Here is a 21,673-nt window from a genome sequence, read left to right on the forward strand (position 1 = left end):
GCAGGGTGTGCCGTGCTGGGGACATTGCCAGGGGTGGCCAGGAGTGCGGATCGGGCAGAGACTGTCCCCAGCCCCGAGCAGGGGCTGTCCCTCCCAGGCAGCAGCGGCGCTCGCTCGTGGCCGGCACTGCCACCTGGTGTCATTCTCTGTCACCCGCCAGGGACAGCTTTTCAGGCCGTTCATCCTCAGGATTTTCCAAAACAATGTCCTGAAAATCGGGCGGTCAGGTTGGGAAAAGCATTTGTAGGATCGTGAATTCCAGCAGCACGAACTCCTGTCCCCAGGTGCCACACGCAGGGAACAGTGGCACCTCTCCCACACCTCTGAGTGACCAGAGCTGAACTCTGGGGCTCGAGAAGGGAATCAGGGCACATCACCCACATTTAAACACGACAAACTCCAGGAAATTATATTTTTTTATTTCCATTTTCCAAATTTCAATCAAAATATCGGCTTCAAAAATAAATGAAGTAAGGTCACGTAAACTCGTGGGATAACAAAACAGCAACCCTAAGCTACAGCTCCACAGGGGAAACTCCAGGATACATCTTGACCCATTAAATATTGCCCCTCTTCTCCAACAGCAGCTGAAAGGAGTAAAAAATTTCACCTTCAACAGCATCCAAGAGATTGTTGGGAGTGCAGGAACAGACTAGAAAAACTCAGCTTTCCTATTTCCAATGATACCAGGATAGCAAAACAGAGAGTTGAAAAATATTTACAAATGTATCTACAAGACACGGCTGCAGTGCTCCCAGGATGCTCCAAGGCTCTGGAATTGCTCCTCCAGGCAGGAGCAGATGTCCCCCAGTCCTGCTCCAGTTAAGAGCCATCCTGCTGGTCCTCGATCTTGGGGGCCAGGTAGTACTTGAGGTGTCCCATGTCAGCGATCTTGTACTCCACAACTGGGGGAGAGAAAGAAAAAAGGATGTTCAGAGGGTTCTACAGAAAATCCAGCCTCAGGCTGCAGTTCTGCCCAGGCACTCACCCAGAGGAACATCTGCAGACATGCTGAGTGTCACCGTGGGGGACAGGGGGGTGGCTTTGGTGAAGAAGTTCAGGTACCTCAGGGCGAAGGTCAGCTGCACGGGCTCGTTCATCTCTATTGTAACCTGGGCAGGCAGGAGAGGATTGCAGAGGATTCCACCAGGGCTGCTCCCACCTGCCCAGCTCTGCTGCAGCTCCCAGGGAACACTGCAGGGACTCAGGGACCCCATGACCCACAGGGAGCTGTCCCTGCTCGCTGCAGGGTGGCACTCGGTGACCTCCAGAAAGGCCCTTCCAACCCCAATTCCAGCATCCCCCGGGCACAGAACCGGCTCTGCAGGTGAGCCCTGCATGCCCCACTCACAGCCTCCTCCTCCTTGTCCACGTTGCTGGTCTGGGACAGTTTGATGTTGCCGTTGCCCAGCTCGCCGTTGGCAGAGAACTTGACGCCGTCCTTGGCACACGAGATGACCACGGCGTCGCCGATGTGGCTCAGGTCCCGGCAGATGCGCGCGAACTCGGCCGAGGGCATCTTCACCACGCAGCTGTACTCCTGCTCCTGGGGACAGGGACAGCTGGCAGGGCTGGGGACAGCCACAGGGACAGCTGGCAGGGCTGGGCATGCCCAGGGACAGCCACAGGGACAGGCTGCCAGCCCTGGGGCACTCAGTGACACCTAGAGTGACAGTGTGCCACCCCTTGGGCACTCCCAGTGCCACCCTGCCATCCTTCAGGCACTCCCAGTGACACCCACAGTGCCACCCTGGCAGCCCCAGGCCTGTCCAGCTCCCAAGGCCGTTGTGTTCCAGGATCTGGTGTGAACCCAGTTCCACACCAGTGCCACCAGTCACCCAAGCTGTTACTTACTGGGATTCCCAGCTGCTCCACGTCGAGATCCATCAGCTTCATCTCGTAATCAGAAACCTTCTCCTGGTCTGGGGAAGCAAAGCTCAGTGACACCAAATGGCAGAGGGACAAACACCAACAGGACTGCTGCCACTCCCCACTCCCTCCAGGTACAACCACCTCAATAATGGCAGTAAGATTTCCCTTTGTTCCCTTGGGGCTGCAACTCTGGGGACACCCTAAAAGCTTTTTACAGGCTCTAAGGGTACAGCCAAACCCATCTGTGTGCAGCCTGAAAGAGCCTTTCTCCCACAAAAAAAAATATTTATAATATTTAATATTTTATAACATGATCAAGTTTCAATTTCCAGACTGTTCCAAGAATCAGGTGTGCCCCTCCCACCCCTGCAGGACCCACTGCCATTTCCCTCCCTCCTGCATCCCTGTGGCTCCTGAAGCTGCCTGGACACACCCCAGTACCAGAGGATTTCCCAAATCCCACTCACTGGGTGCCTCGAACACCAGGGCCAGGGTGTCGGCGTTGTCCTCGGCCCGCAGGGTGATGATGTCCTCGTTCCCTGCACACTTCAGGATCTTGGACATGCTGCAGGGGACAAAGGCAGGTCACTCACGGGGCTGGGAGGAGGGCACGGGATATTACAGTGACCAGGAAAACTGGGGGTGTGGGGAGACCCCCAGCCTCTCTGGCTGATCTCTTCCAGTGCTTGGTCACCCACAAAGTTCTTTCACATACACAATGTGGAACCTCCCGTGATCAGCTCCTGCCTGCTCCTCTGTCCCACAGCTGGGCAGGTCCTGGGTCCATCCTGACCCCTCCCGTGGATATTTATACACAGGAATGATTTCCCTCTCTCAGCAGTCTCCTCAACTTTTTCTCATAACGGACATGCTGCAGACCCCTTAACTTTGACCCGCTACGGGAGCTCCGTGTCTCTGCTCTGCTGCACAACCCAGAGCTGGGCACAGCGCTCCAGAAGCGCCTCACAGGGCAGAACAGCGGGGCAGGAAGGACCACCTCGCGGACCCGCTGGCAGTGCCCATCTGCCGCTGCCCAGGGTTCCCTGGGTCCTTTCCCGACCGCGGCAGGGTTTGAAGCTGTCACTGCTTCCCCACCCGGGGCCATGGCGGCCAGCGCTGCCTTTTCCCGCCACTTGGCGCCGGCAGTGACGTCACGGCGCGACGCGCCCCGCGCGCGCCGCGAAAAACGGCGCGAGAGCCGTGAGGGGAATGGGGGGGAGAGAGCGAGAGAAAAGGGCTGAGGGGTCTCCGAGGGTCCCCGGGACCCCGCACACCTCCGGAGCACCCCTCGCCCCCACATCTCCCCCCACACCCCCTTCCCCATCAGCCCCCGCTGCCCTGAGCGCCACAGCCCCCCGGGCCTGCTCGGCCGGCCCATGGCAGCGCCCCAGGAGAGCGCGCCGCCGACTGACCTGGACAGGTTGACGCCCATGGCGATGTTGCGGTCGCAGCGGTAGGTGTCGAATCCCTCCGATCGCAGCGTGAGCTGCACCAGCGAGACATGCGAGGAGTCCATGCTCTGCAGGCTGATGCCGCCCGAGCCCAGGTCCCAGCAGGCCTCGGTGATGAGGTCCTTGAGGGCCTCCAGCACTCGCTTGAGCACCGAGCCCTGTACCAGCCGCGCCTCGAACATCTTGGCAGCACCAGCGGGAGCGGCAAGGACGGAGGGGAAAACGGAACAACTAAAATACAGCGAGGCGGCCCGCCAAGGCCCTTTTATGCACTCTGCCGCCCCGCCCACCGCCGCGCGGCAGCCAATCACCAGCGCCGCTCTCCTCCTTTAGCCCAATCCCTTCCGAGCTCACATACGGGGCCCCGCCACGCTCCGGCCAATCACAGCGCTACTCTTGCCTTTAGCCCCGCCCCTTCGTGCAGCGAGAGCCAATCACCGCGCGAGTTACAGAGGCCCGCGTCCTGCCTTGCTGCGCAGCGATGGCGGCAGGGCCCGGTCCCTGCAGGGCCGCCAGTGCCGCCCACGGGGCCTGGCCGTGCGGACGGCTCGGTGGGGCGCCTCTCCTCGGGCACCGTGTGCTGACCGAGAGCCCGCCATAACACAAACCCGCTTGTCCCTAAACACAAACCCCTCACGCTTCTCGCAGCGCCCGGGGACCTTCCCGCGCCACACATCATGGCGCACCCCTCCATCCGGGTACACTTGGGCGCCGCCATGCATCACCACAAAGCCCCGCCCTCGCCTATCCCACGCCTCCCATTGGCCGCCGGCGCCGCGGGCACGCCTGGGCGTGGCCACCCCCCGCGCGCCCCGGCCCCGCCCCTCCGGCCCATTGGTGGGCGGTGTCGCCCCCGGCGGCGGCGGCGCGGCGCGGCGGGTCCGGCATGAGCGAGGCGCGGCTGCGGCCCGGGCGCGGCCCGGCGGGGCCCGAGACCCCCAGGACAAGGTAGGGAGCGGCCCCGGGGCCCTCAGGGCACGGCGGGCACCGGGAGAACCGGGGGCACCGCGGGGAGCGGGGCCTGCACGCCCTGCGCGCCGCGGGGTCCCGGCGGCCCGCGGTGAGGCCGCTGTGAGGGCCCCGCGCCGCCCCGCGCTCGGGGAGCTCGCCCCGGGCTCGGGGTATCGGTCCGGGGGAGCTGATCCCGCCCCCGCGGCTGTTCGGAGGAGCGGCCCGGGGTGAGGAGGGCTGGGCGTGGAGCGGCTTTGGGCAGGGCGCAGGTGGGGACAGCGCGGAGCCGCCAGGCCGGGCCCGGGGATGATCGGGGAGTTAAAAACCTGCCCTGAATCATCCCTAGGGAATAACAGGGGAGTTAAAAACCTGCCCTGAATCATCCCTAGGGAATAACAGGGGGGGTAAAAACCTGCCCTGAATCATCCCTAGGGAATAACAGGGGTTAAAAACCTGCCCTGAATCATCCCCAGGGAATAACAGGGGGGGTAAAAACCTGCCCTGAATCATCCCCAGGGAATAACAGGGGGGGTAAAAACCTGCCCTGAATCATCCCCAGGGAATAACAGGGGGTTAAAAACCTGCCTGGGACTCCCTAAATCATCCCTAGGGAATGACAGGGAGGTTCTAAACCTGTCTTTAGGGAAGAGTTTTTGGGATGTCCTAAATTATCCCCAGGGCGTGATGGGGGGTTAAAAATCTGCCCTTAGGGGGGTTAAAAACCTGCCTTTAGGAAGGGTTTGGGATGTCCTAAATCATCCCCAGGGAATGACAAGGAGGTTCTAAACCTTCCCTTAAGGAAGGGTTTGGTGCCTTCTAAATCATCCCTAAGAAATGACAGGGGTGTTCCAAAACCTGCCTTGAGGAAGAGTTTGGGATGTCCTAAAGCATCCCCAGGGAATGACAGGAGGGTTCCGAACCTTGAGAAACCTGAGGGAAGGGTTTGAAACCTCCTAAATCATTCCTAAGGAATGATTGGAGGGTTCCAAAGCTTCCCTTAGGGAAGGGTTTGGGATCTCCTAAATCATCTCTAGGGAAGGAGCTGGGGGTCCCAAACCCCTCAGGTTCCCTCAGGGAAGGGTTTGGCACCTCCAGGAATTTCCTGCTTTAACGAGGGCCGGCATTGCCTTTCAGCGAAGGGAAAAGTTTCATTTTCAGGCAGGAGAGGCTCGGGGAGCAGCCCTGGCTCTGTGTCCCTGTGCCATCCCTGCGTCCAGCCCTGCCCGCTCGGGGTTGCTCTGGGACTCACTTGTCACCTTTGTCACCTCGGCTGCTGCGCCTCCCCGAAGAGGAGGGGACGGGAGCAGCGAACGGGCCGGGGAGCTTTGTAAAGAGCGCTGGCGGAGGGCAGGGAGCGGCAGCTGCCGGGAGGGGCGGCTCTGCGGGGCCGGCGGTTAATGCCCTCGCTTTGGGACTGCTCCATCAGCCCCAGCAGCAGCAAAGTGATGTTTTCTCCACTAGTGCACGGAGGGTGCAGCTCTGAGCAGCACGAAATCATCGGGCAGGGCACTTCTGCAATTTAAATGCGATTTAAATGCAGTCTTAATGCGATTTTAATGCCAGTTAAACGCCTGCTGGAGGCTGTACTGCAGGTTTGAGGGAATTTCGTGGTGCTGCTGTGGTCTGGGACAGAAGTGCTGGGAATTGTCACCCTGGGGTGGCTCTGGGGCTCTGCCTCCCTCACTGAGCTCTGAGATGGCTCCAGCTGTGCACAGGTGGGACCTTGAGCTGTGTTCATCCCAGCTGGAGTTTGCTCTGCAGCAGGAAACCTTCAGGGAGTTTATATTCCATTTTTGTGTGGTGAGATGTGGAGGATTGGCAGGGCTGGTGCACAACAAACGGGCTGGGCCAAGCTGGGATCGGCTTCAGTTGTCCCTAAAGAGCTCAGAGGACAATCCTGTGTCCCTAGAGAGCTCAGAGGACAATCCTGTGTCCCTAAAGGAGCTCACAGGACAATCCTGTGTCCCTAAAGGAGCTCAGAGGACAATCCTGTGTCCCTAAAGGAGCTCAGAGGACAATCCTGTGTCCCTAGAGAGCTCAGAGGACAATCCTGTGTCCCTAAGGAGCTCACAGGACAATCCTGTGTCCCGTCAATCTGTGTCCCTAAAGAGCTCACAGGACAATCCTGTGTCCCTAAAATCACAGGACAATCCTGTGTCCCTAAAGGAGCTCACAGGACAATCCTGTGTCCCCAAAGAGGACAATCCTGTGTCCCTAGGACAATCCTGTGTCCCCAAAGTCCCTAAAGGTCCCTTAAGGACAATCCTGTGTCCCTAAGGAGCTCACGGAGGACAATCCTGTGTCCCTAAAGGAGCTCACAGGACAATCCTGTGTCCCTAAAGGAGCTCAGATCTGTGTCTAAAGGACAATCCTGTGTCCCTAAAGGAGCTCAGAGGACAATCCTGTGTCCCTAAAGGAGCTCACAGGACAATCCTGTGTCCCTAAAGGAGCTCAGAGGACAATCCTGTGTCCCTAAAGGAGCTCACAGGACAATCCTGTGTCCCTAAAGGAGCTCACAGGACAATCCTGTGTCCCTAAAGGAGCTCACAGGACAATCCTGTGTCCCTAAAGGTCCCAGGACAATCCTGTGTCCCTAAAGAGCTCACAGGACAATCCTGTGTCCCTAAAGGTCAGAGGACAATCCTGTGTCCCTAAAGAGCTCACAGGACAATCCTGTGTCCCTAAAGGTCAGAGGACAATCCTGTGTCCCTAAAGAGCTCAGAGGACAATCCTGTGTCCCCAAAGAGCTCACAGGACAATCCTGTGTCCCTAAAGGTCCCAGGACAATCCTGTGTCCCTAAAGGAGCTCACAGGACAATCCTGTGTCCCTAAAGGTCAGAGGACAATCCTGTGTCCTAAAGGAGCTCACAGGACAATCCTGTGTCATGGAAACAGCAGAGGGTTCCCCAAAACTGTCAAATGCAGCAGAGACAGAATTTCCCAAAAGTGCCAGAATTTCCCAAAAGTGCCAGAATTTCCCAAAAGTGCCAGATGCAACGGAGAATTTCCCAAAATTTCCAAGTGCAGCTGCAGGGAGGTTTCCTGTCCCTCAGCCCTTGGGATGAGGTAAAATGAGGGGTTTTTTTCTCCTCATTGTGAGAAAAATGAGGGGTTTTTTCCTTTGTTATGAGGAAAAATGAGGTTTTTTTGGTTTTTCCTCGTTTTGAGGAAAAAGGAGTTTTTTTCCTCTCATTATGAGGGAAAATGAGTGTTTTTCCTTCATTATGAGGAAAAATGAGGGGTTTTTCCTTCATTATGAGGAAAAATGAGGGGTTTTTCCTTCATTATGAGGAAAGATGAGGGTTTTCCTTCATTATGAGGAAAAATGAGGTTTTTTTCCTCATTATGAGAAAAAATGAGGTTTTTTTTCCTCGTTATGTTTTGGAAAAATCTGTGTGAGCTCCTGGGGAGCTGAGGGTCAGAAGGCAGCGGCCTTGGCGTGCTGCGGCCTCTCATTTTTGGTCCTTCTGAGGACAGAAATAACCTTTTCCTGCAGGAAGCTCTGGCCTGAGCTGTTTGTTCTCCCCAGGAGCAGCAGATGGAAATGTCTGTGCGGGCTCCAGCTCCACCTCCCTGGGCCCTCCTGTTCCTGTGGTTCTGCCCAGAAATGCCCCCAGAACCTGCAGAACCCTCCCCAGAACATCCAGAACTTCTCCAGCTCTGGGAGGCGCCCTGGAGGTTGAAGAGGGGAGAGGAACGGAGCAGTTTCTTCCATATAAATTAAGAATTAAAGCCCCTTCTGGAAAACATTGATGTTTTCATGACAGAGGTTAAAGAGGAAAGAGGAATGGGGCAGTTTCCCCCATGTAAATTAAGAATTAAAACCCTTTGTGGAAAATATTGGGGTTTTCATGACAGAGGTTAAAGAGGAAAGAGGAATGGGGCAGTTTCCCCATGTAAATTAAGAATTAAAGCCCCTTCTAGGAAACATTGAGGTTTTCATCACAGGTTAAAGAGGGGACAGGAATGGGGCAGTTTCCCCCATGTAAATTAAGAATTAAAGCCCCTTCTGGAAAATATTGGGGTTTTCATTACTGAGGTTAAAGAGGAAAGAGGAATGGAGCAGTTTCTTCCATGTAAATTAAGAATTAAAACCCTTTGTGGAAAATATTGGGATTTTCATTACTGAGGTTGAAGAGGGGAGAGGAATGGGGCAGTTTTCCCAATATAAATTAAGAATTAAAGCCCTTAGTGGAAAATACTGGGGTTTTCCTGACTGAAGTTAAAGAGGGGAGAGGAATGGGGCAGTTTCCCCCATGTAAATTAAGAATTAAAGCCCCTTCTGGAAAATATTGGGGTTTTCATGACAGAGGTTAAAGAGGAAAGAGGAATGGAGCAGTTTCTTCCATGTAAATTAAGAATTAAAACCCTTGGTGGAAAATATTGGGATTTTCATTACTGAGGTTGAAGAGGGGAGAGGAATGGGGCAGTTTTCCCAATATAAATTAAGAATTAAAGCCCTTAGTGGAAAATACTGGGGTTTTCCTGACTGAAGTTAAAGAGGGGAGAGGAATGGGGCAGTTTCTTCCATGTAAATTAAGAATTAAAACCCCTTCTGGAAAATATTGGGGTTTTCGTGACTGAAGTTAAAGAGGAAAGAGGAATGGGGCAGTTTCCCCCATGTAAATTAAGAATTAAAGCCCTTTCTGGAAAACACGGAGGTTTTCATGGCAGAGGGCGTGGGGTTTGTGTTAATCAAGTTAATTGCATTTGCTTTGATCCTGCAGAGGTGCACTTGGTCCCTCCTGTTCCAGCTGTCAGCTCTGCTGCCTGAAAAAGCAGCTCCATTTCCCTTTCCAGCATTTATTCTGTAACATTTTCTGTCACAGCTCTTGGTTAGAACCGGGCAGGGAGTCTGAATCCAACAGGGCCTGGCTCCAAGGAGAATACCTAAAAATTGGCATTTTTGGGGCTGATTTCATCTGCCAGCCCTGGGTGCTGGGCCGAGGATTTTTGGCAAGGAGAGAGCAGGCTCGTTTCCATGGCAACTGAGATCATGGCTGGATGTTTGTGTGACAAAAACCATCTCAGGGTGAGCAGAGACGTCTCCCCACGCTCTGGAGGGAGTGGAGTTGTGTAAAGAGAGCTCAGACAAAGTCAGTTTTCTGTGTGTCTTTCCTTCAGGATGGTGAAATATCTGCTGACAAACGTTGCTCAGAGCTCTGGGTTTCATGGATAGGAAAAAGGAAAAGTGAGCAGGGATCTGGATTTTCCCAGCTCTGCTTCGCAGGAGAGGCAGCCCTGGCCGAGATTTGGGGTTTTGCTCTTTCTCCTCATCGTGCCTTGTGCAGAAATCAGGGAGCTGGGATAAATCCCCACCTTGTTCTATTCCTTTTGCCAATATTCTGGAGCTCTGCTCATCCCTGGCAATCACCCCTGGCATCCCCCAGGTATTTTAGCTGCCTCCACCTGACAGAGCCTCCCTGTCCTTGTGAGGTTTCAGAGCCAGTGACACGTCCCAGCTTTGTTAAATGAATTTATTAATTATCCCAGGGGGAATAATTACCTTTTCCTGCTTTCAGGAAGGGAGCAGCTCCAGCCTTGCTGAGCTGCAGCCCCCCCAGCTGCCCCAGCGCATTTGGTTGTTTTGGAGCTCTGCAGACAATGAGCCTTCATCCCCTGGTGCCTCATTGTTTGCAGCGCTGCCGGCGTTTGTCAGCTCAGCTCTGCCTGTGCTTTTCCTGCTGCCAGAGTCACTTTTCAGGGAGTTCTCAGAGGCCACGGGCTCTGCCTTGCTCCCCAGGGAGCGGCTTTTCCTCCCTTCCCTTCCTTCCAGGAGCAGGATGGAGCTGAAATCAGGGGCAAACCGCGGAGCTCTGGGCTCGGCTCTGCTCAGGGGCTGCGTCAGAGGGGAAAATGCCCCTGGGAGGAGCCAGGCCTGCCCTGAATCCCCTCCCCAGCCTGGCAGAGCTGCCCCTGCTGGGTCTGTTGAGCCCCAAGCACAGGACGGTGTGTGTGCAGCAGGGCAGGGTGTCCCTCTGCAGCACCTGGGGCTCCTGCTGCCCTCAGGGGATGCCTGGGCCAGGGTGATAAGCCATCCTCTTCCTCCTCAGCTGCCTGGGGATCAGCTCAGGGTTATTTTTAGTGTCCTCAAGCAGCCAGCACTTCCCAAGTCTGTCTGCGAGCCTGGAGCCTGCCCACTTGGAGACCTTTCTTCTGCTAATTTGGGCAGCGCTGCATTCCCTGGGACCTTGTCGGAATTCCTGCTAACAAGGCCTGGAGCACTTGGAGGTGGTCATTAATGAGCCTGGAGGCATCTGTGGCTCTGCAGGGCCTGTTCTGCGCCTGCTCTGAGGCTGAGGGACCATCGAGCCCTCCTGGATGCCACTGGCACACCTCAGGATGTTTCTCATGTGTTACCCCGGGTAGCACCCAGGATATTTCCTTCTCCTCCCGCTCTGGCGCAGCAGCAGAGTGCTGCTGAGTGTTGGGGCCAGCCCAGAGCGGCTGCTGAGGGTGCTTGGCTCTCTCTGTGCTGCAGGAGTCCGAGTCTGAGAACAGGCTGGATGGAGAGACGGCGTCAGACAGCGAGAGCAAGTCCGAGTTCGGGGGCTCCTCCCCTGTGCCCACCTCAGATGACACCCCAGAGGTGCTGAACAGGGCCCTGTCCAACCTGTCCTCGAGGTAAAAACACTCCCTGGGTGGCCTCTGTCCGTCCTGTCCATCACTGTCCATCCATCCTGTCCATCACTGTCCTAACACTCCCTGACTGGGCTCTGTCCATCCCTCCTGTCCGTCACTGTCCGTCACTGTCCATCACTGTCCATCCGTCCTGTCCATCACTCCCTGAGCAGGGCTCTGTCCATCCCTGTCCATCCATCCTGTCCATCTCTCTCCATCCCTCCTGTCCATCCCTGTCCCATCCCTCCCTGTTCATCCATCCCTGTCCATCCTGTCCTAACACTCCCTGACTGGGCTCTGTCCATCCTGTCCATCCTGTCCATCTCTGTCCATCCCTCCTGTCCATCCCTGTCCATCCATCCTGTCCATCCTGTCCATCCCTCCTGTCCATCCCTGTCCATCCATCGTGTCCATCCTGTCCATCCCTGTCCATCCATCCTGTCCATCCTGTCCATCCTGTCCATCCTGTCCATCCTGTCCATCCCTCCTGTCCATCCCTGTCCATCCATCGTGTCCATCCTGTCCATCCCTGTCCATCCTGTCCGTCCATCCTGTCCATCCCTGTCCATCCATCCTGTCCATCCCTGTCCATCCCTCCTGTCCATCCTGTCCGTCCCTCCTGTCCATCCCTGTCCATCCCTCCTGTCCATCCTGTCCGTCCCTCCTGTCCATCCCTGTCCATCCATCCTGTCCATCCTGTCCATCCCTCCTGTCCATCCCTGTCCATCCATCCTGTCCATCCTGTCCGTCCCTCCTGTCCATCCCTGCCTGGCCAGGGCCCTGTCCATCCTCCCTGAGGTTTCCCAGCAGGAAGCAGTGAGGGTTCCACGGCCAGGGCCCATCTCCTCGTGCAGAGCAGTGTAGTGTTCCCGTTTCATGGGAATTCATCCTGCAGCTGGTCCAGGGGCTGGGGAAGCTGCAGGGCAGGAGCAGGGGCTGCCCTGGCCCACCTCAGTGCCCCGGGGGTGCTCAGCTCTGCACGCAGTGAGGCTGAGCTGCAGCTGCTGCAGCCAGGCCTTTATCAGCACATCGAGCTCTCTGTGCACCCCTGAGAGGAAATTTGGGGTTTGCAGGGCTGGCTTTCCTTCCTGTGCACACAGAGAGCAGAGTTTGTCGGGCTGCTTTGCTCGGCCTTGCCTTTCTCTGATGTTTTCCTTCTCTCTGGCCCAGATGGAAGAACTGGTGGGTGAGAGGGATCCTCACGCTGGCCATGATCACCTTCTTCTTCATCATCATCTACCTGGGCCCCATGGTCCTGATGACAATAGTGAGTGCTCCAGGGAGGTGTCCTGGCCTTCCCTGCAGCGGGGGGAGCTCCAGCCTCGTGTCCAGAGATCCTGGGTTCCTCTGCCGTGGGGGAAACCTGGGGGAATCTGCTGCTCAGGGCGTGGAACTCACACAGGGCGGGGTGTGCAGAGGGGAGGGGAGGGAGAAACAACATCCCAGGTGGGACTGGGAGGGAAAAATGGGATTGGGAGGGAAAAATAACACCTTGAGATTCCCAGGTGGGATTGGGAGGGAAAAACTCCATCCTGAGCTTCTCTTGGGAGGGAAAAATGCCATCCTGAGTTTCCCACATGGGACTGGGAAGGAAAAAGGACACCTTGATCTTCCCAGGTGGGATTGGAAGGGAAAAATGGGATTGGGAAGGAAAAACTCCACCCAGAGTTTGCCAGGTGGGATTGGGAAGGAAAAACTCCACCCAGAGTTTGCCAGGTGGGATTGGGAGGCTCCTGCAGGGCTGGTGGAGCTGCTGGAGGAGCTGGGGCCGTGCAGGTGCCAGGGGCCGTGCAGGTGCTGTTCCTGTCTCCTGGAGGGCAGAGGTGTTGCCCCAGGGGTTCCATGCCTGCTGTCCTTGCTGTGCAGGTGATGTGTGTGCAGATCAAATGCTTCCACGAGATCATCACCATCGGCTACAACGTGTACCACTCCTACGACCTGCCCTGGTTCAGGACGCTCAGCTGGTGAGTGAGGGCACCCACCTGGGCAGTTACCTGGGCATCCACCTGGGCTCTCACCTGGGCATCCACCTGGGCAGTTACCTGGGCACTCACCTGGGTTCTCAGCTGGCCAGGCACTTCCAGCTCTGTGTGAATTATTTCCCCCAGCTGTGTATAAATTAAATTATTTCTCCCCCTGCCCAGGTACTTTTTCCTGTGAATAAATTAAATTATTTCCCCTGCACAGGTATTTCCTGCTGTGTGTGAATTATTTCTTCTACGGGGAGACGGTGACTGATTATTTCTTCACGCTGGTGCAGAGGGAGGAGCCGCTGAGGATCCTCAGCAAATACCATCGCTTCATCTCCTTCGCCCTCTACCTCACAGGTGGGCACACCTGGGCTGGTACCTGGGCACACCTGGGCACACCTGGGCACACCTGGGCACACCTGGGCTGGGCAAATCTGCCCCAGGAAATCTCCTCTGCTCCCCAGGGATGCTGGAAGTTACAAATCTTTCTGTAGTAGTGGGAAATCTTTACAACGAGGAGAAAACCTCAAAATCTTCAGATCTTCTTTATATATTTAATATATGTATAGTTGTTATTTTTATTTAAATAGCAATAATATTTTATTTAAAGATATATTATTATATTTTTTAATGTAAGATATATATCTATATATAATATATTTATTTAGGTTTTTATTTTTATTTAAATATAAAATAGTATTTTATATTTAAATAAAAGATATATATTTATATATATATAAATATGTATCTTTATATTTATATGTTTATATTTAAATGTAAGATATATATCTCTATATAATATATACTTTTAGGTTTTTATTTTTATTTAACTATAAAATAATATTTTACTTACATATATGTTTTCTATTTTAAAAATATAATAAAATATATATTATATTTCTATTTTTATTTTTATTTAAATATAAAATATTTTATTTAAATATATATTTTCTATTTAAAAATAATTATATATAAAAGTATATATAATATATATTTATATATTCATTTAAATATAAAATAATATTTTATTTAAACATATATTTAATTTTAAAATATAATATATAATATATAAAATATTTATAATATATACTTATTAATTTATTTAAATTGAAAATAATATTTTCAATTATTAAATATATATAATTAATACATATAATTAAATATATATATTTATATTGAAATAAATATATGTTTTGTATTAAAATATATATTTTATATTATATATATATTTTTTATTAAATATATATTTTATATTAAAAATAACATAATGAAAACATAGTAATGAAATATAATAAAGTGTTATTTTATTCCCCGAACGCTGTGTGCTGCAGGGCAGAGGTGCAGCTGGGCTCTGGCCGCTGCAGGCACCGTGCAGCTCTGACTGTGCTCCTGTCTCTCCTCAGGGTTCTGCATGTTTGTGCTGAGCCTGGTGAAGAAGCACTACCGCCTGCAGTTCTACATGGTGAGCTGCAAATCCAGGTTTTGGTGAGGTTCAAATTCAGGGTCTGGTGGGGTTAAAATTCGTGTTTTGGTGAGGTTAAAATCGAGGTCTTGGTGCGGTTAAAATTAATATTTTGGTGAGGTTCAATTCAGGGTCTGGTGGGGTTAAAATCTAGGTCCTGGTGAGGTCTAAGTCAAGGTCCTGATGAGGTTTAGTTCAGCTCCTGGTGAGGTTCAATTCAGGGTCTGGTGGGGTTTTTTGGTGAGGTTACATTTGGGGTTTGGTGAGGCTGAGTTTGGGGCTCAGGGGGTCAGTCAAACCCAACCTTCCTGCTCAGGCCTTCCTCCAGCACTGGGATGTACCTGGGGGTCTCAGGGCTGGTGCAGAACAACTCAGCACCAGAGAGCTCGTCCTGCTTCTCTGGCTAATTAGCAAACAGATAATTAATGAATTCATGTGAGGGTGCTGTCCTCTGTTGCAGTTTGGCTGGACCCACGTGACGTTGCTGATCGTGGTCACCCAGTCCCACCTCATCATCCACAACCTGTTCGAAGGAATGATCTGGTGAGTTTGCCCTGGTTTGGGTTGTGCAGCCTGAAAAAATCTGGCTTTTCATAGAATCCTTGTGTAGATGTTAAATAAACAGCAATTATTAGCTATTTATTAATAAATGAAGAAATAAGAAATTAATTAAATTAATTTGGCAATATCAATATTAATAAAATTAACTAATTATGTAAGGAATGTGTTAATTTATTAATAAATTTTTATCAAGAAATAATTATTCTTCATTAAAAGAATAAATAAGAATAAAAAGAATGAAATTAATTACTTGTTATTTATTTATTGACAAATTAATTATTGAGTTAAATATTTTTACTCTAGCGCTAATAAATTTAATCTATTTTTTAATCAACACAATTCTTTAATCAATTAACTTTTATTACACAATACTACTATTCTAACACTAATCACTTATAGTTTTACTCTGCATATTCTTATTGCAATGCATCTTGCACAATTCTAATTCTCCACAACACTCAATCTTTTTGCAAAATTAGATTTTAAAACTTGCCAAAACATTCCTGGCTCCATCTCTCTCTCAGCAGTGTCATCTGCATACCAGAACTTTATTTAACTATATTTAAAAATATACAATAAATATTTTCATTTCATGTTTATTTTAAATCTCATTGATTTTTATGAATTATTAAAAATATGAAGAATAACGAGGGGTTCTGTGCAAACGCTGCTGTCCCTCAGGTTCATCGTGCCCATCTCGTGTGTGATCTGCAATGACATCATGGCCTACATGTTCGGCTTCTTCTTCGGCCGCACGCCGCTCATCAAGGTCTGGGTTGGGGCAGAAATGGGGATTTGGGGGCAAAAATGGGGATTTGGGGGCAAAAATGGGGATTTGGGCTCCTTGGGGCTCCCCCAGCTCTGCTTTGGGGCCTGCTGTGGGGCTGAAGCAAGTCTCCTAAATAAACCTGCATCCCACTCTTTGAGGCTGAAATTTAATTTAATTTAATTTAATTTAATTCTATTGAATTTTACTGAATTTAATTTAATTTAATTTAAAGTCAATTCAATAAAATTCAACGAAATTAATTTAATTTGATTTGATGTAATTCAATTCAATAAAGTTCAATAAAATTCAATTAAATTTATTTTGTTTTATTGAATTTTATTTACTTTAGTTGAATTGAATTGTATTGAATTTAACTTCAATCCAATTCAATAAAATTCAATTAATTTAATTTTGTTTTATTTTATGAAATGAAATCATCAAACCACTGGGGTGGGAAGATGATCGAGTCCAGCTGTTGTTGTAGAGATGGACACAACCCTTGTTTTTCTAGAATAGTTGAATTTTTATTGTACACAGCTTCTTATTATATGGTGTTAGAAGGCACTGTGTTTGAATTTATCAGCTTAGTAAATGATTGAAACTTAGTGTCTTGATTGGTAAATAATAATGGTTAGTGACTATGTAATGTGTATATAATAATATATAATGATAATGGTTACTATATATGTTTATTAAACTTTTTTTTTCTAGACAGTTTACATTTTTCTTTATGGATTTTCATGGAATAGACTTCTTATTTTTATAGGTGTAAAGCGTTTTTCTTACAAGAATTTTTATTTCTCTGCTCTCTCTCTGGCAGCTCTCCCCAAAGAAGACCTGGGAGGGTTTTATTGGAGGATTTTTTTCCACTGTTCTCTTTGGGTTGCTGGTGAGTGTCCATGGTGGAGCTTTCTCCACTGCAGCTTTTCGTTTTTAGGGTCCTATTTTCACTTCTTAGGGTGTTCTGTTAAACAATGCACTCAGGTTTGAATCTCTGTCAGATATTTCACCTTTTCTTGCTACCCGGGTTTGAATTTCTCAGATATTCCACCTTTTCTTGCTGACAGGGTTTGAATCTCTGTCAGATATTAAATTTTTCTTGCTGACAGGGTTTAAATCTCTGAGCTTTCTCACAGCTTCTCAGAGCTTCCTGGGACAGCTCTGTCTCTGTCCAGAGGATATGTGATTACCACCATTAATCTTCTTAATGAACCTAGGAGAGCTCTTCCCTCTCCCTCCCCTCCTTGCACAGCCTTTCCCCCTGACAGACCCCTGAGCAAACCCCAAATTCTGCTTTTCCCTCTTTCCCTGGAGCTGTCCTACGTGATGTCGGGGTACCGCTGCTTCACCTGCCCCGTGGAGTTCAACAACGACACCAACAGCTTCACCGTGGACTGCGAGCCCTCCGAGCTCTTCCAGCTGCAGGAGTACAACATCCCCGTGCTGCTGCACTCCGTGCTGGGCTGGGTAGGGCCCCTCTGCCCCCTGCCTCTGCTCCGGGGGGTGGGAGCACCCAGGGAAGGGCAGGGCTGTGCTCTGCGGGGCCACAGCCAAGGGGGAGGGCGGCCGTGTTTGGAGATGCCAGAGGGATGATCCCAGGTCTGCTGGGACATGAGCCTGGTTCCAGAGATCCCAGAGGAATGATCCCAGGTCTGCTGGGAATGAGCCCAATGCCAGAGATCCCAGATCTGCTGGGACATGAACTCAGTGCCAGAGATCCCAGAGGGATGATCCCAGATCTGCTGGGACATGAGCCCAATGCCAGAGATCCCAGATCTGCTGGGACATGAACCCAGTGCCAGAGATCCCAAAGGAATGATCGCAGATCTGGTGGGACGTAAACCCAGTGCCAGAGATCCCAAAGGAATGATCCCAGATCTGGTGGGACATGAGCCCACCTGAAAGCCCCCTGAGCTGCAGCCTGGGGGCAGGGAGCAGGGCAGGGAGCAGGGCAGGCTCTGAAGGTGCTGCTGTGTGTTTTGCTGCAGAGGACCGTGAGGATGTACCCCTTCCAGATCCACAGCATCGCCCTGTCCACCTTTGCCTCCCTCATCGGGCCCTTCGGAGGCTTCTTCGCCAGCGGCTTCAAGAGGGCCTTCAAAATCAAGGTGAGCTTGGGGGTTTGGGGAAGAGGATGGAGGTTTGGGGAAGAGGATGGAGGTTTGGGGAGGTTACGGAGGTTTTGAGGAGGGCATGCAGGTTTTGGGCAGGTCCTGGAAGTTTTGGGAAGAGCATGGAAGTTTTGGCGAGGTCTTGGAGATTCTGGGGAGGTCATGCAGATTTTGGGAAGAGCATGGAGGTGTTGGGGAGGTCCTGGAGGTGTTGGGGATGTCCTGGAGGTTTTGGGGAGGTCCTGGAGGTGTTGGGGAGGTCCTGGAGGTTTTGGGGAGGTCCTGGAGGTTTTGGGGAGGAGGCACAAAGTGGGTGCTGTCCCTCCAGGCAGTCCCAGAGCTCCAGGGGAAGGGGAGAGGAGGTTTACTCAGACACAGATAAAATGCTGGAGCAGGATTTGGTTTTTTGACCAAAAGGAAAGAGACCTTAAGGTTGTAAGTGTGATATTCCAAACCCTGCTGTGGTGCAGGTGGGGAAGGAAGACCCAGGCAGGAAATTTTGCAATCTGAGGTTTCCCTTGGTGTCTTGCAGGCTGGTTTCACATACAAACAGCCTGTGCTCAGTTAGGATGCCTTGAAAGGCAAGGCAGGGTGCAGCAGATAAACATTTTAAACATTTGCCTTCCCTGACCCTTGAGCTGAGCTGAGCCTCGCTGCCCCTCAGGCTCCAGCAGCTCCGTCAAGGAGAAACTTCCAGAAGCAGGGAGACATTAAACCAGATTTCCTTGGTGTGGCTTTGGCCCCGGGGCAGGGCTGAGTGAGGCGTGTGGGGCCACCAGGGCAGCACAGGTGCTGGGAAGGGCTCAGTGCCACCCCTCTGCCCCGGCAGGACTTTGCCAACACCATCCCGGGCCACGGGGGCATCATGGATCGCTTCGACTGCCAGTACCTGATGGCCACCTTTGTCAACGTCTACATTGCCAGCTTCATCAGGTAACACTGCCATTCATGGCTCAGGAAGGCTGATCCAGCTCTCTGTTATTTTATTTTTATTAGGAGACCCATTGTTTTTGTAGACAGTTATGATCCAGGCACACCTACTTGGTCCTGTGCTTAAAGCACTAAAACCTGGCAGGGTTTTACTGGAGGGGTTTTTCTGCTGTTCTCTTTGGGTTGCTGGTGAGTGTCCATGGTGGAGCTTCCTCCACTGCAGCTTTCCCTTCTTAGGGTGTTCTGTTTAAGAATGCACTCGGGCTTGAATCTCTGTCAGGTATTTCCCCTTTTTTTGCTGCCCAGGTTTGAATCTCTCAGATATTAAACTTTTCTTGCTGTCCCAAATCTCTGTCAGATATTTCACCTTTTCTTGCTGCCCTGAATCCCTGTCAGATATTTCACCTTTTCTTCCTGACAGGATTTGAATCTCTCAGATATTTCACCTTTTCTTGCTGCCCTGAATCTCTGTCAGATATTTCACCTTTTTTTGCAGCCCAGGTTTGAATCTCTGACAGATATTAAATTTTTCTTGCTGCCCTGAATTTCTTTCAGATATTTCACCTTTTTTTTTTTTGCTGACAGGGTTTGAATCTCTCTCAGAGAAATACCTGAGAGAGATTCAAACCCTGTCAGCAAAAAAAGGCTCCCAGGGGGATGGACAGCACCGCAATGAACATTCTGGTGGAATTGCAGCCTTTGCTGACCCTGATTTTGTGTTCCAGGGGCCCCAACCCCAGCAAACTGATCCAGCAGTTCCTGACCCTGAGGCCAGAGCAGCAGCTGCACATCTTCAACACCCTCAAAGCTCACCTGGTGGACAGGGGAGTGCTGGCCAGCCTGGAGGACGCATAGGCAGGAGCTTGGAGCAGGACTGAGAGCACACAGGCCTCCTCCAGGGAGTTCCCTGATTTAAGACAATAACAAGGCCTCATTTCACTGTAACTTTTTCTTCCTTTCTTGGTAAATGTTTGCATTTGTGGTTTATTTTATTTTATTTTTTTTTCTAAATAATATATTTATAGAGCTTTGGTTCAAACGAGCAAATGTCGGGTTTGTAGCTGAGGAGGAGGTGAGGGGTGGGTGGAGCAGGAGTATCAAAACTGCTCTGGGCCTCCTGCTCAGGGGGCAGCTCTGGGACCCTCCTCCTGTGCTGGGGGTGCAGGGGAATGTCCCAGGGCAGATTCCTGCCTCTGGGAATCTCCTTGCACAGGGGGAGGATCCTGTGTGAGCCCCTTCCCGCTGCCGCTGCTCTCACTGCTGCTCCTGCAGTGCCTCTCACATTCCCTCCCTTCTGTCCTGGCAAATCAGATTTTTGTGGCCGCTCAGAGCAGGAGCAGGCTGGGCACAGGGAGTGGCAGCTTCAGATTCCCCCAGAAGCCATGGAAGTAAATGAGGTTCAGAGAGCGCTGAAGTTTCATTGAGCAATTCCTGCCAGGTGAGAACAGCTTGCAAACACCTTGGTTTGTTTCCCCCATTAAATAACCTTTAGAAACCACACTTCTTCCTTTCTCCAAGCTTGGAAACCCCACACTGGGATATTTGAAGGAGCCTGGGGAGCAGTTTCCAGGCAGTTTCCTTGCTGCAGCTGGGGGTTTTGTTTTCTTTCAGGGATCATGTCTGTTTGTTACTTGAGCTGTAGAAGTCGTGCTGCTGAGTTTACCAAGGTCTGTGTTGCATTTCAGTCTGAGTTCATTTCTCTGCAGGCTTCTGTCCTGCTTTGCTCACTGAATCTTGTCAGAAGTAGTTTGTACTTGATAGCTGCAGGTTTTATGAAGTACTTTCCTTTATTTTGTCATACTTTTTTATTATTTAAAAACAAGAGCCCTAAAGATTGTAAAACTTTACTTTTTCTTTTTTTTTTTTTTTTTTTTTTTTTGTAACCAGATAGTGAAAATATCCCCATTTACACCTTGTGTAAACACGAGGGGATTCTGATTTTCCTTCTTTCCATAGTTTGTGCATGGGAGAGAGAAACTTTACCTTGTTTTAGCCCAGGGAACGAGTGACAGGGAGAGCTCATGCAGAAATACATTGGAGTTTTCAAGCAGTTGCTGCCACAAACCTTCAGCCACGCGTGAGCCCTGCACCTGCTTGGCATCAGCAGAGAATAAACCACCTGAAAACGCCCCAAATTCAGAGCTTTTCACACCCTGAGTGCGTGTAACTACACAGCAGAGGGGCCAGCCCCTGTCCTGCACTGCTGTGGGGCTGTGCTGGCTCTGCTCCCTGGGCAGGTGTTGGATGGAAAGCACAGGAGGCTCTGCTCTTACAAAGCATTCCCAATTCCTGCTGGCACAGTTCTGCCCTGGGCAGTCCAGGACTGCCTTTGGCGTTCATGTGGATTTCTCCTGGTTGTGGATTTCTCCTGTGCTTGCTCCCCTCCAGCTGGAATTAGGTTTATTTATTTTCTGCCCATGGAGCAGATGTTGGTGCAAGAAGCTGCAGAGGAGAACGGAGGTGCTCCCCCCTTGCCCAGGGCAATATTTGGGCAGTGCCAGGGGGCTGCAGCAGCTGGGGCTGCCTGGGTGCTCCCGCCCTTTACCCAACGCCCCAGGCAGAAATGACAGTGTTGATAAATATCCCAAAGCTGTGCTCTGTCCTTAGTGAGAAATCCCTTGGTGGGTTTTTAGTCTCCTGCTCGTCTGCTTTAACCCTTTAGTTCCTCTCCTGCTGTGAGCAGCAGGGCAGGGCTTTGCTGGGGCAGGGCTGTCAGTGCTGGCTGTGGGCACTGGAGGGCAAAGCAGCTCCAGGGAGCAGCAGCAGCTCTGCCTGGGGGGCCTGCCCTGCCAGAAATGAATTCCCTGATCAGAAATGGCCTGGGCAGAAATGAATTCCTTGCCAGAAATGTCCTGGTTAGAAATGAATTCCCTGATCAGAAAATGTCCTGATCAGAAATTAATTCTGTGATGAAAAATGTCCTGATCAGACCATGCCCTGATGAGAAAATTTCCTGATCAGAAATTAATTTTGTG

At 51.0% G+C, this 21,673-nt stretch overlaps 2 protein-coding genes across 2 annotated transcripts; one reads left to right on the forward strand and one right to left on the reverse strand.

Moving 5' to 3' along the window:
* Positions 1–398: 398 nt before the first annotated feature.
* On the reverse strand, positions 399–3,578 carry PCNA (proliferating cell nuclear antigen). The gene is made up of 6 exons (XM_030964206.1): positions 3,285–3,578; positions 2,340–2,437; positions 1,855–1,922; positions 1,352–1,546; positions 989–1,112; positions 399–905 (listed from the first exon to the last, which is right to left on the reverse strand). Exons 1-6 carry the CDS (start codon positions 3,503–3,505, stop codon positions 823–825), a joined length of 789 nt encoding a protein of 262 aa, XP_030820066.1. The 5' UTR covers positions 3,506–3,578; the 3' UTR covers positions 399–822.
* Positions 3,579–4,192: 614 nt separating this feature from the next.
* Positions 4,193–21,490, forward strand: CDS2 (CDP-diacylglycerol synthase 2). The gene is made up of 13 exons (XM_030964315.1): positions 4,193–4,271; positions 10,756–10,898; positions 12,066–12,162; positions 12,762–12,859; positions 13,083–13,222; positions 14,269–14,327; positions 14,788–14,870; positions 15,570–15,657; positions 16,478–16,546; positions 16,972–17,124; positions 17,646–17,765; positions 18,598–18,701; positions 19,424–21,490. The coding sequence occupies exons 3-13, from the start codon at positions 12,106–12,108 to the stop codon at positions 19,551–19,553; spliced, it is 1,101 nt and encodes a 366-aa protein (XP_030820175.1). The 5' UTR covers positions 4,193–4,271; positions 10,756–10,898; positions 12,066–12,105; the 3' UTR covers positions 19,554–21,490.
* The last annotated feature ends 183 nt before the right edge of the window (positions 21,491–21,673 follow it).

Source organism: Camarhynchus parvulus, chromosome 22 (assembly GCF_901933205.1).
Source record: "Camarhynchus parvulus chromosome 22, STF_HiC, whole genome shotgun sequence".
NCBI classification, from domain to species: domain Eukaryota; kingdom Metazoa; phylum Chordata; class Aves; order Passeriformes; family Thraupidae; genus Camarhynchus; species Camarhynchus parvulus.